At 39.1% G+C, this 15,037-nt stretch overlaps 1 protein-coding gene across 1 annotated transcript in view; it reads right to left on the minus strand.

Annotated features, from left to right (window-relative positions):
* Nucleotides 1–15,037, minus strand: part of cubn (cubilin (intrinsic factor-cobalamin receptor)) — a 292,612-nt gene that overhangs the window by 187,092 nt on the left and 90,483 nt on the right. Inside the window, exons 20-24 of the mRNA XM_043690378.1 lie at nucleotides 14,018–14,178; nucleotides 11,998–12,179; nucleotides 8,587–8,743; nucleotides 7,395–7,579; nucleotides 1,702–1,861 (exon numbers count right to left, since the gene is read on the minus strand). Coding sequence (XP_043546313.1) covers nucleotides 1,702–1,861; nucleotides 7,395–7,579; nucleotides 8,587–8,743; nucleotides 11,998–12,179; nucleotides 14,018–14,178 — 845 coding nt within the window. The remainder of the gene's footprint in view (nucleotides 1–1,701; nucleotides 1,862–7,394; nucleotides 7,580–8,586; nucleotides 8,744–11,997; nucleotides 12,180–14,017; nucleotides 14,179–15,037) is intronic.

A 15,037-nucleotide genomic window follows, 5' to 3' on the forward strand; every position in this document is an offset into this window, starting at 1 on the left:
CCATATGTCTCTGTTGAACATAATTCCAAAGAATAGGAATGTTCCTGGAAAAGGGATTCCTCCCAATCTCTTTATTATTTATCAATTGCTCCAGATACTCCATGAGGGAAAACATCTCAGAAACATCCTCCCAGCATTGATCCTTTCCAACTCCTCTCAGAATCATTTTTCATTCTTCTAACCACCATTTTCAGTGGTGGACTCTCCCTCTTTATGGGCATTTAAGCGGGCATTGGATAGGTATATGGAGGATAGTGGGTTAGTATAGGTTAGGTGGGCTTGGATCGGCGCAACATCGAGGGCCAAAGGGCCTGTACTGCGCTGTATTCTTCTATGTTCTATGTTCTATGTTCCAAACTCCAATGAGTATAAGTTTTACCTGATCAACCACTTCTCAGCTCTTTCTTTCCTGAATCAGCCTAGTGAACATTCTCTGAATTGCTTCTAATGGAAGGGTGTTTCATCTTTAATCAGAGGACCAGAGACACTCCAGGTCCTGTCTCACCAATGCCTTCTACAAGTGTAGCAAGACTTCCCTACTTCTATATTCCATCCTTGTTACAATAAAAAGGTCAACATTTCATTTGCCTCCATACTTACTTGCTTTACATTCATTCAACCTATTTGTGGTACATCTACAAGGACACCAAGATTCCTCTGTACTGCAGCATTCTGCTGTCACTCTCCATTCTTCTGGCAAACGAAGGCAATTTCCCATTTTCTCACATCATGCTCCACATATATTCCTTTGCAGATTTTTTGTATCCCCCCCGACAAGTTGCTTCCTGACCTATCGCTGTATTGTCAGCAAGTTTTGCTGGTACACAGTGGGCCCCTGCATCCAAGTTATTATTGTTAATTGTAAATAATTGAAACCCCAACACCAATTACTGTGGTACACCATTAACTACAGCTTGAATAATGTCCCAATTCCTGTTAGATAACTCAATCTTCCATCTCTGCTAGTATATCGTTCTCAATACCATGTTGGCTGTCCCTGAATGTATTATCATTTTCTAAAAGTGCTGCTACTATCTCTTTAATAATGGATTCTAGCATTTCACAAAGACAGATCTTAGACTAACTAGAAAATGAAAGCGGTTTCCTGCTTCCATTTTCCCTCATTTCTTGAATAGTTGTGTTATATTTATGGTTTGCCAAACTGCCTGGATCATTCTATAATCTCGGAAGTTTTGAAAGGTTACAAGCATTGCAGTCACTATCTCTGCAGCCATTTTCTTAAGACATACAGAGTCTTTAGTCACACTAGTTTTGTAATAATATTTCTGTAATGATTGTGATAAGTTCTTCCTTCCCCTTTGTTCCAGACTTTTCTACCAATCTTGGAAAGCTTGAGTTGCTATTCCAATGCCAACTTTAAAAAAAAAACTCCTGTGAAGAAACCTAGGATCAGCACTTAGTTGCTGGAAAAACAACTACGGTTTGAAGAATAATCTCGACATAACCATTTTATAGTAATAGCGGGAATAGGTAATTAAAAAGTGGAGAGAACACACTAGGAACTTGGCAATTTGACATCCCAAATGAGCTTTAATGGATTTGATATAGGAAAGTCTGGGATAAATAACATGTAAATTTGCATCGGTTGGTGAAATAATAAAACAAGGCTGGCTCATAAGATAAAAAGAAACAGCTGAGAGCCAGCTCAAACAATCTTCAACAATATGTGTGTAACCTTACCATTCTGCAACCACAGCATCTGGAATCCATTCCCTGAAAAGCTGGAGTCCGAATGGAATTCAACATGCAGACTAGACCCAGAGCTTGTGCCTGATGGAGGTATAGTATTCCCACAGAAAGAACCAATAAGTGGAGACTGGGCACTGGATCCATCGTATAGCTAAATATATCGAAGCGAAAGAAAAACAAAAGCAGAGAAGTTACTGGCGAACAAAGAGAAAGCTGTGAACAGTCAAAGCAGGTTAAGAAGGAGGTTTTGTATCAGATTAAAAAGTAAAGATCAACACTTTCCATAACTTCTCTGCTAAAACACAGACCCAAAATTAAGTCAAATGGGGTAAACACAGTGAACAAGAAGGAAAGTGTATGAAAATACTTTTAATACAAAGAATCACAGCCCTGTGTTTGCTCACAGCTCCTTACAGCTCACAGAAGGAGCAAGTTGGAGATTGGGTTACAACACTGTAACTTGATGGCTTTTATTGATTGAAATATATCTCAAAGCTGCACTTTTTCACCAAACAGGCTGGTCCTGATATACGTGACTGGGGCAACAATGCTAGATCAGCTGCAATGCGAACAGGGATGCTCCAGCATCACTCAAAACTGAGAAACCATGCTATAGGCTTGGAATGCACATTTCCTTGTCTTGGATGTGGTTTTCTGAGGTCAGTAACATCTGGGCTGTCAGGCCAGTGGAAGTCATGTCCCACTTTTTAGACATGCATGGTGCATTTCCTAATAATTAACATAATTGAAATAAGATTACAGCTAGGGAGCCTCGACTTAAAAGTTCTTCAGCTTCTTCAGAAAATTACAACTTTAAGACAAATCAAAGAAATACAGCGAGTCTATTATTTTGTTTGATGAAAAATAAAGGGTACTTTTTAATGCAATTTCCCTTCCCTTTTAGTTAGATAGTTCCCTTTTTGCTGCACACCCACACATTCATTCCTTCTCAACATTTAGTTTTGTGACTGATAATGCATCCTCGAAGATATCAGCATCTCTGAAAACTTTAACATCTTATTTACTCACTGCTTTTTTTTTAAAACCCTGGCCCACATAGGCAACAAGAGTCAGGTTAAAGAAGCAGAAATCAAGCTCACCAAGTCTGTGAGCTTGTTGCTTGTAGTGCAAGCTCACACTTTCTTTAATATTGTCTCAAGACGCCAAAGTCATCCATTTGGGAGCCACAGAATAGGTTGGGGAGGCTCCACAGTGTTGAGACAGCAAGGAATACCCTGTCTTTCCACCTTTACTTCCAGGTGGTGCATTGGAATACCCCCAACAACTTTATGGTGTGCTCTGATGAAGAGTTGGTTTGTTCTCTCTCCACAGATGGACCTGATCTGCTGTGATTTCCAGCATTTTTTTGTTTTCAGTACACTTTCCAGCAGTAATTTGCTCCAATCTTTTGCTGTATATTGCCTTTAAAGCCTTGCTGACACCATTCTTCAGCAACCCTCAAACCCCACTCCCATTCAGACTTCTCATGGACAATCTGTATCTTCTGACTGCTAATCTTCAATGGCAAACACCAGATTTCAAGCTTCGGTACAGCCATCAAATCTGAGAGTTTTATTCAGATATACCTTATCGTGCTGCTCTTGTTGTTACACTTTGCCACTTACATATAGTGGCAATGGACTTTGGTTATACTCATGAATGAATGTTGAGTTGAAAGATATTGTTTAGACCAGCAGACCAAGTCCAGAAAAATAAAGCAACTCGTTAATCTGCCCAGAGCAGTCTTTCCTCTACACAGTGTATCTCTGCTACAATTAAAATAATTTCAAATGATACAGACTGTGTGCGCCCCGCAAACCCATAAGTTATAATATTTGTACTTTTTTATAGTACAAAACTTCCTGTATATTAAAAGTCTGATAATTTCTCTTTCAGAAAGACACTCCAGTTTAATTCTAATTAATTTATAGATTTGGCTCGATATAAACATTCCTATTGGAAAACATGCCAAAATGATATCATCCCCATTTCAACAATGATGTCTGCTGTTGTCTATGATAAATATTAACTAAGTCAGATAAAGAATGTTTACGTTTCAGTACCAGTAATGTTTGGAGCTGTACTACACCCTACACCCAGGGTTAGATGCCAGGGGGTTACAGTCGGGTATTGGCTTGGATAGAGGATTAGCTGATGGACAGAAAGCAGAGGGTCAGGATAAATGGGTCTTTCTCTAGATGGTGAACTGTAACTAGTGGAGTGCCACAGGGTTCAGTTCTTGGACTTCAGCTACCTACAATTGATATAAATGATCTGAAAGCAGGGACATAGTGTAACAGCAAAATTTGTGAGTGATACTAAAGAATAGGTGGGAAAGCAGGCAGTGATGAAGGGATAAAGAGTTCACAGATGGACTGCAATAGGGTAGTAGAATAGGTAGAATCTGGCAGATGGAGTTTAATGTGAATCAGTGTGCAGTTGTTCATTTCAGCTGAAAAACAAAAGGGCAAATTATTATTTAATTGGGAAACAGATTTAAAAAATCATCAGTGCAAAAGGATCTGGGTATCTTTGCGCACAAATCGCAGAAAGTAGGTATATAATGAGAAAGGCAAATGGAATTGTGGCACTTATTGCAAAAGAACTGGATTATAAATGTAAAGAAGTGTTGTTACAATTATATAAGGTGCTGGTGTGACCACATCTGGAACATTGTGTCCAGTTTTGGTCTCCTTACTTGAGAAAGGATGTGGCGGCCCTCAGGCAGTTCAGAGGTGGTTGATTCCAGGGATGAAAGGGCTGTCAAACAAGGAGTAGTTGAATAGTTGGGGCCAGCATTTACTGCTAATTCTCAATTGTTCAGAGGACAGTTAAGTCAACCATATTGTTGTGAGTCTGTAGGCTAGGTAATGATGGTAGTTTCTTTCCTGAAAGGACATTAGTGAATCAAATGAGCTTTTCCAACAATTGACATTGGATTCATGATCATCATTACACTTCAATTCCAGGTTGTTATTTAAGGGAATTCTAGTATCTGCCATGCTGGGGTTTGAATCGAGTCACCAGAATATTACCTTGGCCCTGATTAACTGTTCAGCAATAATACGGCCAGGTCATCACCTCCTCATGAAAAAACTGACACACAATCACCAACTTAGTTATGGTATAGGAGAAAGGTATCCAAGGGAAAGGATCACTGGTGCAAACAACTGAGGGGATAGATGAGAAAACAAGTAAATTAATTTCTCCTCATCTGCTCATAGTTTAAGGGTATCCTATCTGGAACCATAACAAATTAGGGAACCTCGCCCAGAGTCAGATAAGTAGAAATTGAGAGTTTACACCATGAGTTAAACACACAGACAACTCAAAAAAGAATTAGAGTGATTAAGTTCTCACTTTAAAACCATTTTTATTTAAATGTGAAAGATTTTCATGCACTGATACAATATAGTTATGTATGCATTTGATGTTAGCATGTTCCTTGCAAAATTATGAGAAGTTATTTTTGAGGATGCAAATATTCTGTCTCTCAAATAATTAAAAGATTTAGCTTAGAATTAGGATCTTGCCAGAAAACCTGAAATTTCAGCAGGATTGGCCAATTGTTTAAAGGTAGAAACCAAGAACAATGAAATTGATATAATAATGGTCACGAGATTAACACTGGAGTAACAGAAATTAGAAGTTTAGAAAAAGTAGAGGAAGAGGAAATAGACAGATCAAGAAAAGAGAGAGAGAGAGAGAACTAGTGAAGAAGAACAAGGAGGGAAGAGAGAGAAATTCAGGGAAAAGTGGGAAGATAAGGAAATTAACTTAAGTCAATATGAACTGAGGAAAGGGAACCCTACGGTGTCCCATGAAGACATCGAACAAAGAGACCGTGAACAAAGAGACCTAGGGGCGCGGGTTCATAGTTCCTTGAGAGTGGAGCCACAGGGTTTGGTATACTTGTCTTCATTAGACAGTGCATTGAGTATAGAAGTTGGGATGCCATATTGCGGCTGTACGGGACATTGGTTAGGCCAATTTTAGAATATAGTGTTCAATTCTGGTCTCCCTGCTACAGGAAAAATGTTGTTAAACTTGAAAAGGTTCAGAAAAGATTTATAAGGATGTTGCCAGGATTGGAGAGTTTGAGCAATAGCGAGAGGCTGAATAGGCTGGGGCTGTTTCCCCTGGAGCATCAGAGGCTGAGGGGCAACTTTAAAGAAGTTTATAAAATCATGAGGGGCATAGATCGGGTGAACAGCCAACCTATTTCCCCGGGATAGAGGAGTCCAAATCTAGACGGCATAGGTTTGAGGTGAGAGGGGAAAGATTTAAAAGGGATCTGAGGGGCAACATTTTCTTGCAGAGGGTGGCGTGTATGAAACGAGCTGCCAGAGGAGGTGTTGGAAGCAGTTACAATTACAACACTTAAAAGGCAGCTGGGTGTGTAACTGAATAGGAAGGTTTTAGAAATGCTGGCAAGTGTGACTTATTCAGTTTAGGACATCTAGTCAGCATGGATGAGTTAGACTGAAGGGTTTGTTTCCTTGCTGTATAACTCTATGACTCTATCAGACATTGTTGTCTCAGACTTGAGGGTGGGATCAACTCAGTTTTCTGATTTGATTCCTAAGCTTGAGGAGGCAGAGATGGAAGTCTTATAAAATCTTTTCTTAAGTAAGTATCACAGCAGCTAAAGCAGCCAGCCCAATATTGATCCGTATTACTGTAGAGTAAGGACTTGGGGAAAGTGCACAAAGTTTACTGCTTCTTATCTGAGGAACGTGCACTTGATCTCAAAGCAGTAAAAAAAAATGACAAATGGAAGTGCACATCAGTTAATGTAACCATCTGAAATTGCCTACTCTCGGGAGAAGGCTTGAAACTTGAAAAGCTTAAACAGCTTCATTTTGATCAGTGGGCTCTTAAGACAGAAGCTATTTACGAAAACCTCTGTCAACTAATTCTTTTTGACAAGTTCAAAAACTTCATATCCTCCCCAAACGGATTGAGACTTGGTTAAGGTGAGTTGCTACTCTCACTGGCTATGAGCTGATTCATTAGCCCTTGTCCTGGAAGAAAACTCCCAAACTAACCTGAAAGAATAAGGGGTGGCAAGAGCGATTGAAAAAAGCCTCAGATGGGAAAGAGGGAAATCCCGGGAGCCCTCCTCAGAAAGTGTGGCACTGAGATGACAGGTGTGATTAAGAAACCTGGCTGCTTTCATTGCTGAAGAGTAAAGCACAGTCACGCCAACTGCTGGAAGCCATGGGAAAAACCATCGGAATTTACCAGGAGACAAACACCATATACAGAGAATGGGAGTCAATCAGAGAGCATAGCAGGACAGACTATGGCTTTGACTCCAGCTGTAAACCCTGCAAAGGCACACCTGATAGGGTGGTTGAGATCAGACAAATGCCTGAGATGTTTTTCTTTCTAATGAAGGGTGATCACATTTCCCCAGGTTAACAGAGGAATGGGAATTCTGCTCCTCAGTGAAAGAAAGTCCTGCCCTTGGTAGCAACCAACTAGGTGAATTAGATAAGCCTTGTCATGGTCGCCATTACTGAGACTGATGTCATATTCCATATTATATCCAACAGAATTCAAATTCCAGCAGCTGTTTTTAAACACACATCCCCACATGCATAAGCCAGGATTACTGGTCCAGTGATATTACTGTGACGCCATTATCTCCTAGATGGCTATCTACTACAAATCCAACTCACCTTTAACCAAGCTAAGTGGCAGTTCTTGAAGTTCAGAGTGAAGGCAGTGAAGGTGAAGTTGATGGTGTTCCCAGCTGTTGCCTGTATGGTCCAGGAACAATCTTGCTTCAAAGGATAAGGCCGTGGAAAGTTTGTACTTTCTAAGATCCCTTGACTACGATTTGCAATTATCACTTTCTGACAAACTGCAAATGAAGCAACATGTTAGTTATTTGCAAACTTTGAAAGTTAAACATAGAACAATGGAAACAATGCCAACATGAGAACCATTGTCTTTACGCAGTGATTGGTTAGGATCTAGAATGCACTGCCTGAGAGTGTGGTGAAGACAGATTAAATCAAGGCTTAAAGAAAATTAGATAATTATTGGAGAAGAGAAAACATGCAGAGCTACAGGGAAATACAGGGAGAGGGGAACTAGAATGGTTGCTCTTACAGAGAACAACTTGTCAGAAAAAGGTCTACTACACAAATGAACAGAGCAAAAACTGAAATGTGTGCTGAGGTGACAAAACTTATCAAAGACTTATACAATGCAATTTTAATAAAATCACTTCAACTCTAACATCAATTTGTCTCAGATCCTCACCTCATTAAGGCTTTTGTCAAACATTCTTCCATTAGAAGGTGTGATGACATGTTAATAATTTAATGAGTGGAATTAACTGTTTAAGGTCATTTCTGAATGCGTCATTCAGTGAGATTAGTTTTTTTTTACACAGTGGTGTTCTAAACTGGAGAGTGCATGATAGGTAAAATCACAATCCACCTAGTGAACATGGAAAGGCAATTATGTCTCAATCACACTCCCTAGTATATCCATACAATTATCCCTTAAATGTTTGCATATATCTGTCTCTACTATGTTGCTGGGCTGTCCATTACACGTTCACCACACTGTGGGTGTGAACATAGTTACATCCAAAATGATACCTCCTTCTCTAGATATGCCAGAAGCAGCAAACTGGCCCATTGGAGCATGTGCCAATCACTCTTAATTCCCTCACAAACATCAGCTCAGTGTTAGTATTCTGAGGAATATCTGAACTGAGCCAAAAAGGAATGAATTGGCCAGCATTTCGAGTGCTCGTGACTGGAAATAGCTTGTGCTGAAATATTCACAGGAAACATTGTTGATTTTAGATAATGATGAATAAAACATGGCCATTTTGCTGTGGATTGAGTTACTTACTGTGTGTATATTTAGCAAAAAATCCTCCTGCTGTTACTGAGCTATCAGTTCGGAGTATTATGTACATATTATTTCCGGAAGAGAGAATTGATACTAACATCTGATGACCACACAGTTTGTCCAAAAGCTGGGAATTAGTATTGTTTCCATTATAAATCTAGAAGAGAAAAAGAAATATATGTGATCTATGTAATTTACACACATTACATTTATTACCAGTCTGGTTGTAAAATAACCTTTAGGGATGGGTGACTATAATCTCACCTAATCTGACATTACATTTGAAAGTGAAAAAGTTCAATCTGAGGCAAACATTTTAACTTTGACCGAAAGACATTATGAGGGTTAAATTGGCTGAAGTGAGTTGGGAAAATACATAAAAGGTAAAATGCTACATATAAAATGTATTTATATTGTCTGCAGCCATTATACATTCCTTCAAACTGGGTAAACTTCACAAAAAGGTTGTTAGCCATAACTAACTAAGGAAGTTAAGGATAAGACAAAAGATTAAAAGTAAATGCCTACATAAAGTTGCCAGAAATAGCAGTTAACATTTTCAAACATGGGGCAGGAGGGCCAAGAAACTGAAAAAGAAAGGAAGAATAGAATATGAATATAGAGTTGCAAAAATGGACTTGCAATATTCTATGGTATGTGAAAAGGAAAGGTTTGGCTAACGTGAACAAGGATCCCTTAACATCGAAGATAAATGACACCCGACACAAGTCTTCACTGAGAAACGTACAAAACAAGGATTTGAGTGCTGGAGTGGTAAAATCTTGCTTCAATTGTGTGGAAGCTTGATTGGATTACACCAGAAGTAGTATATACAGTTTTGGCCCCTTTATCTTAGGAAGGATATCATTACCATAGACAGAAAGCAACAAAGGTTTAAGAGACTTATCCCCAGGATGACAAGACTGTACTATAAAGAGAGATTAGGCAATTGTATTCTCCAAAATTTGAAGAATGAGAGATCATCTCATCAAAACATACAAAATACAGGTAGACAAGCTAGATGCAGGTAAGCTGTTACCCTGGTTGAGGAGTTTAGAACCAGGGGATACAATATAAACTAAAGGGGAAATCACTGCAGAATAAGATGAAAATAAAAGTTTTGAATCAGAGGGTTGTGAATCTTTTGGAATTCTCTATCTCAGTGGGCAGTAGAAGATCAGTCTGTGATAAATTTCTATACACCAATAAGGTAGAGGTATGTAGGGACACTTTGGGGAAAAAACCATGATCTTAATGAATGGCAGATCAGGATTGATGGGCTGAATGGCCTTCCTCCTGTTCGCCTGCTCTTGGGCACAGCAAAGATCGATATTTATACCAATAGATCACATAAATTCTATAATGTGATGTAATGTTTCCAGAATGGCTTATGGTGGCATGGTGGCTCAGTGGTTAGCACCGCTGCTTCACAGTTTGACTCCAGCCTCAGGCGACTGTCTTTGTGGAGTTTGCACTTTCTCCCTTTGTCTGTGTGCATTTCCTCCCGTGCTCTGGTTTCTCCCACAGTCCAAAGATGTGCAACTCAGGTGAATTGACCATGCTAAATTGCCCATAGTGTGAGGTGCATTAGTCAGGGGTAAATACAGGGTAGGGGAATGGGTCTGGGTGGATTACTCTTCAGAGGGTCAGTGTGGGCTTGTTTTACTCTTCAGAGGGTCAGTGTGGGCTTGTTGGGCCGAAGGGCCTGTTTCCATACTGTAGGGAATCTAATCTAATCACACATTATCTGATCTTTATGTGGCAGCTCATAATGTATCTCCCAAAATATATAAATACATTGTGCAACATGGGACACCTATATGTGCAAATATTAAAGTACCTGCATTATCTACATCCACAGTGATATGGAAAATCATTGCAGTATTGTAACATCACGGTAACATTGAGCACAATAGGTACATTAGGCATATTGTCCATGAGAAGTCATCTAGGTCATGATGAAAAGTCCTATAAGAGTTTCCAATCCAACTTTCCCCCGATGATTATCAATTTACATTTAGTAGTGGATCTATAGGGATGTCCTCATTGCATTAAGAAGATATGCAGCATGAAAGATCCAAGGGCTGTATGATTACCCATTGGAATATATTTAGATAGGTCATCCCTCTCATCTTATAAACTGTATTTTTGCATAGTGACAATAATCTTTCTCTTTACTTGGGCAGGCCCTCGGGATTGAGGATGATGGTGCTGTGGATCCTGGGATGACTAAATGGTTAGATGCTGCCACAGGTGGGACAGGTGGAGTTTGAAGAGGTGAGTGGATGAGATACTAGGGTTTTCAATTGCTCCTTTCTTTGGTAGTGCTTAACCTTTAAGTGGACCTATGGAAGATGCTGAAAATGGTTGGCACCATTTTGTAAATACTTCCTCTCCGTTTGTACAGTCTTGATTTAGAGGTTTCCAAATGTCAGTGAGTATATTGCATTTTCTCACGGAAGGCTTTAAGAACATCCTTGAAGCATTCGTCTGTCCTGGTAACCATTTACTGTGACAAAACTGGATTCCACCTTCATGTAGATTTATTAGAACGGTGCCATGACTGGTTTCCATCTTTCCAAGTACATTATACAGCTGCCATCAAACAGGGACCAGATATTGAATTGTTCTGACACTCGCCTAAGATGTTTTTCTTGTATGTTTGCCATCAGTTTTGCCGGACAATTATTAATCCTCTCACTTGGAAAAGAGTACTGGTGGGTTGAAATATCTTCTCAATTATTGCAAAGAGTGTCACAAATTTTCTCACCTTTCTCCAGTAATCCCTTGCCACCAATAGTTTAAATGTCATTTATGTGCAATCTTGCATTGCACCATCAGCGTATGGATCCACATTTGCACACATAATTATGAAAATAGGATGCAAATTAGGTCTGCCTAAAACCTCCTTGTAACCATTCCAACCATAATCAGGAAATGTATTTGTATTCACTTCTGAAAGATGTATCCATTGGGAGAAAACAGCATTTATTTGTATTGTGCAATGGAAGTTGATTTCTTCCCATATTAACTCTGGGAAATTCTGTAATTTTACAGGACTTGCAGAAATAAGTCATAATTAGTAATATGAATAGCATGTCAAGCTGCAAGATGCACAGTTATACCATTCTAAGTCATTGTAAAAATACTGCTTGACTCTCAACTTGTTTAAAATCTTCAATAGTTTACAAATACCTTTAAAATGCTTAATAATAAAAACAAAATTAATAAATTTAAATAAACTCCTTCCCGCTTATTTAAAATTCAGAATGTGCATTCATCTATGAATTTTAAAAAAACTTTCGATACCTCACACAATATCTATCCAGCCTGGATATTAAATTCCTTGAAATATTAGTTTAAATATATCATAGTTTTTCAAGAAAAAAATGTTAACAAGATTGTACGTACAGCTAGGTAGTCAAAATTGCATCCAGCGCTGGAGTCCAAATGAAATTGTTCAAACTGCAGTTCAATCACACTACCTGCATTGATTTCAATCAGCCAGTAGCATTCTGCATTGTGTGAATATGGCATTGGATAGTTGGGTGAGGTAAAACTCCCTGTTGACGCTGTAAGAGTTCCACCGCAACCTGAAGAAAAGAAATATAAAACCTACTCCATTCGTCTTATTGATTAATGAGTGTTTTGCAGAGCTGGAGAAAGTGAATATCTTAAAAAGACTATAGGAGCAGAATTATGTCATTCAGCCATCTGAGTCTGCTCTGTCATTCAATCATGGTTGACATGTTTCTTGACACAATACTTCTGCCTTTTCCTGTCGCGTTTGATACCCTTACTAATCAAGAAACTATTTATCTCTGTCTTAAAGATACTCAGTGAGTTGGCCTCCACAGCCTTCTGCAGCAATGAGTTCTTTGGATTCACCACCTAAAGAAATTCCTCATCTCAGTTCTATAAGGTCATCTCTTCATTTTGAGGCCATGCCAAGACACAATCACTAAGGAATAAAAAAGATGAAATTGCATTGCTCAGTGCTGTTTATAGTCTGCCAATTAGTGAGAAGGATGTTGAGGAACAAACCAAACAAGGAAATTACAGAAGTGTAAAAATTATAGACTAGTTATAATGGAATCCCAGTCTAACTTAACCTTCTTGGTCTTATTGCCCTATTGTGGTGATGATTAAGGTACTATACTTGTTGACAAAGCACTGGTCAGGTGCATAGGAAATAGAGGGAAGTGAGAATGGAAATTGCAGAGGCACTGGCAAGAATTTTTTCACCTTCTTTATCCTCTAGGATGGTGCCAGAGGACTGAAAAATTGTAAATGTTATGACCTTGTTCAAAACAGATCCAAAGATAAGCCAAGCAACTACAGACCAGTCAGTTTAATTGTGCGGTGAGTTAGCCTACACATGGTGGGCTGAATGGTCTCCTTCTGAACTGTAATAATTCTGTGATATTGCCTTGGGTGATGCAGTAAGTAAGCATTCTGACCAGGTTGAGTAGATGGAGTTAAAAATCAGACTTCTAGTTTATGCCCTGCATATGTACACATCTGGACTACATTAATAACTGTGAACTATTTTAAAAATCTGGGTAAAAATAGCACATCTCAATGCTTTTTAGTGCTAGTCCACTTGATCAGCACTTACTAATGAAGACAAACATTCACTTCCTACTCCATCATAATACTATGATTTTCCACAGAATGCATTGCAAGCAAGCTACCATGGCTTCTCAACTGCACTTCTCAAATTCACTTCCCAAATCATCTAAAAGGGCAAGGTGTTTACACACATGGGATTACCAACATTTCCAACCATCGTCAGTGGTTTCCATCAACTACATTCTCTCCATCCGTAGTGTAGTAGTGCGGCTATTCATTCATTACATAATCTTCAGCTTAATTCATAGTTTATCAGATAAGGAAGAATCCATATTAATTTTCAACAAGACCTGAATCAAAATGCTGAACATCCTACCCCAAAGGTTTGTGAAAACTTGTGATTCTTTCCTGCTTTGAATTAGAATCTCTACTGTTTGGAGACAGGCCCTTCGGCCCAAAAAGTCTACACCAACCCTCCGAAAAGTATCCTACCCAGACCTATTCCCCTACATTTACTCCTGACTCATGCACCTAACCTATACACCCCTGAACACTATGGGCAATTTAGCGTAACCAATTCACCTAACGTGCACATCTTTGGATTGTGGGAGGAAACCGTAGCACCTAAAGGAAACCCATGCAGATACAGGGAGAATGTGCAAACTCCACACAGACAGTCGCCTGAGGCTGGGATTAAACCTGGGTCCCTGGTGCTGTGAGGCAGCAGTGCTAACCACTGAGCCACTGTGTTGTCCCCTTGTCATTAAAATTGCATACAAATAAGGCATACCCTTTGCCCAAATTAAACCTATCAATCTGAAATTAGTGTTTGATATGTTTTATCATGTGATGCTATTACCTGTTGTGGTGCCATCCCAATGAGCCTTAAATACACGATATTGAAGAGTGTTATCTGATTTAAATTTAATCCATAGCTGATTGCTGTGGGATATGATAGGTGGCGGGGCTTTTGATCCACAATACTGTCCAACCAAGGGGGAGGTTTCATACCCACCATTCCTGAAATAAGTAAGTAGTCATTTCATGTTAAGAGATCTTTGATCTCAAATAATAGACAGAATAAACACACATTTGTACATTTACAAGAATTAATGCTGTTTTGTGTGTAGTATTAAGTGCTTTGCTAACAAATGTTCATGTGGTTTAAAATTTAGTAGTATCTTTTATTCTTGTTGCAACATTACCTACAATGTAAGCAAGTATTAAAAAAGAACATTTTACAGTTTCAACAATGAAATTTCAATTTAAATATTCCATGCAACCATATAAAATACAAATATATTCAGTACTGTAGCTTTAAAGAATGTCGTGTCTGATTTTGGAGATTTGGTGATAGCATTTGTACTGAGTGGCAATTGCGCTGAGAGATCATTTTCTGGATGGAAGCAGTCATGTTTGCATAGAAAATGCTGGCTATCCTGGCACAGAAGAAACTTGTAGAATCCAGTCTGGACATTAAAGGAATGCTGACACACTCAAAACGTTGAGTATAATTGTGAGAAATTAAAGAGTTAATACTTGAAAGTTTACAATCTGATAATGCTCAGAGCATTGAAGTAAAATCGCTTCTCAACATCCCCCCACCCCAAGGTTTATAAAAGCTATACGAGGTTAGTTGAAGAGAAGTCAACAGTTTTCCTGATACTGGATTAGTGGTGCTGGAAGAGCACAGCAGTTCAGGCAGCATCCAAGGGGCAGCAAAATCGACGTTTCGGGCAAAAGCCCTTCATCAGGATTAAAGGCAGTGAGCCTGAAGCGTGGAGAGGTAAGCTAGAGGAGGATGGGGGTGGGGAGAAAGTAGCATAGAGTACAATGGGTGAGTGGGGGAAGGGATGAAGGTGATAGGTCAGGGAGGAGA

This window comes from Chiloscyllium plagiosum, chromosome 5, assembly GCF_004010195.1.
Source record: "Chiloscyllium plagiosum isolate BGI_BamShark_2017 chromosome 5, ASM401019v2, whole genome shotgun sequence".
NCBI lineage: Eukaryota > Metazoa > Chordata > Chondrichthyes > Orectolobiformes > Hemiscylliidae > Chiloscyllium > Chiloscyllium plagiosum.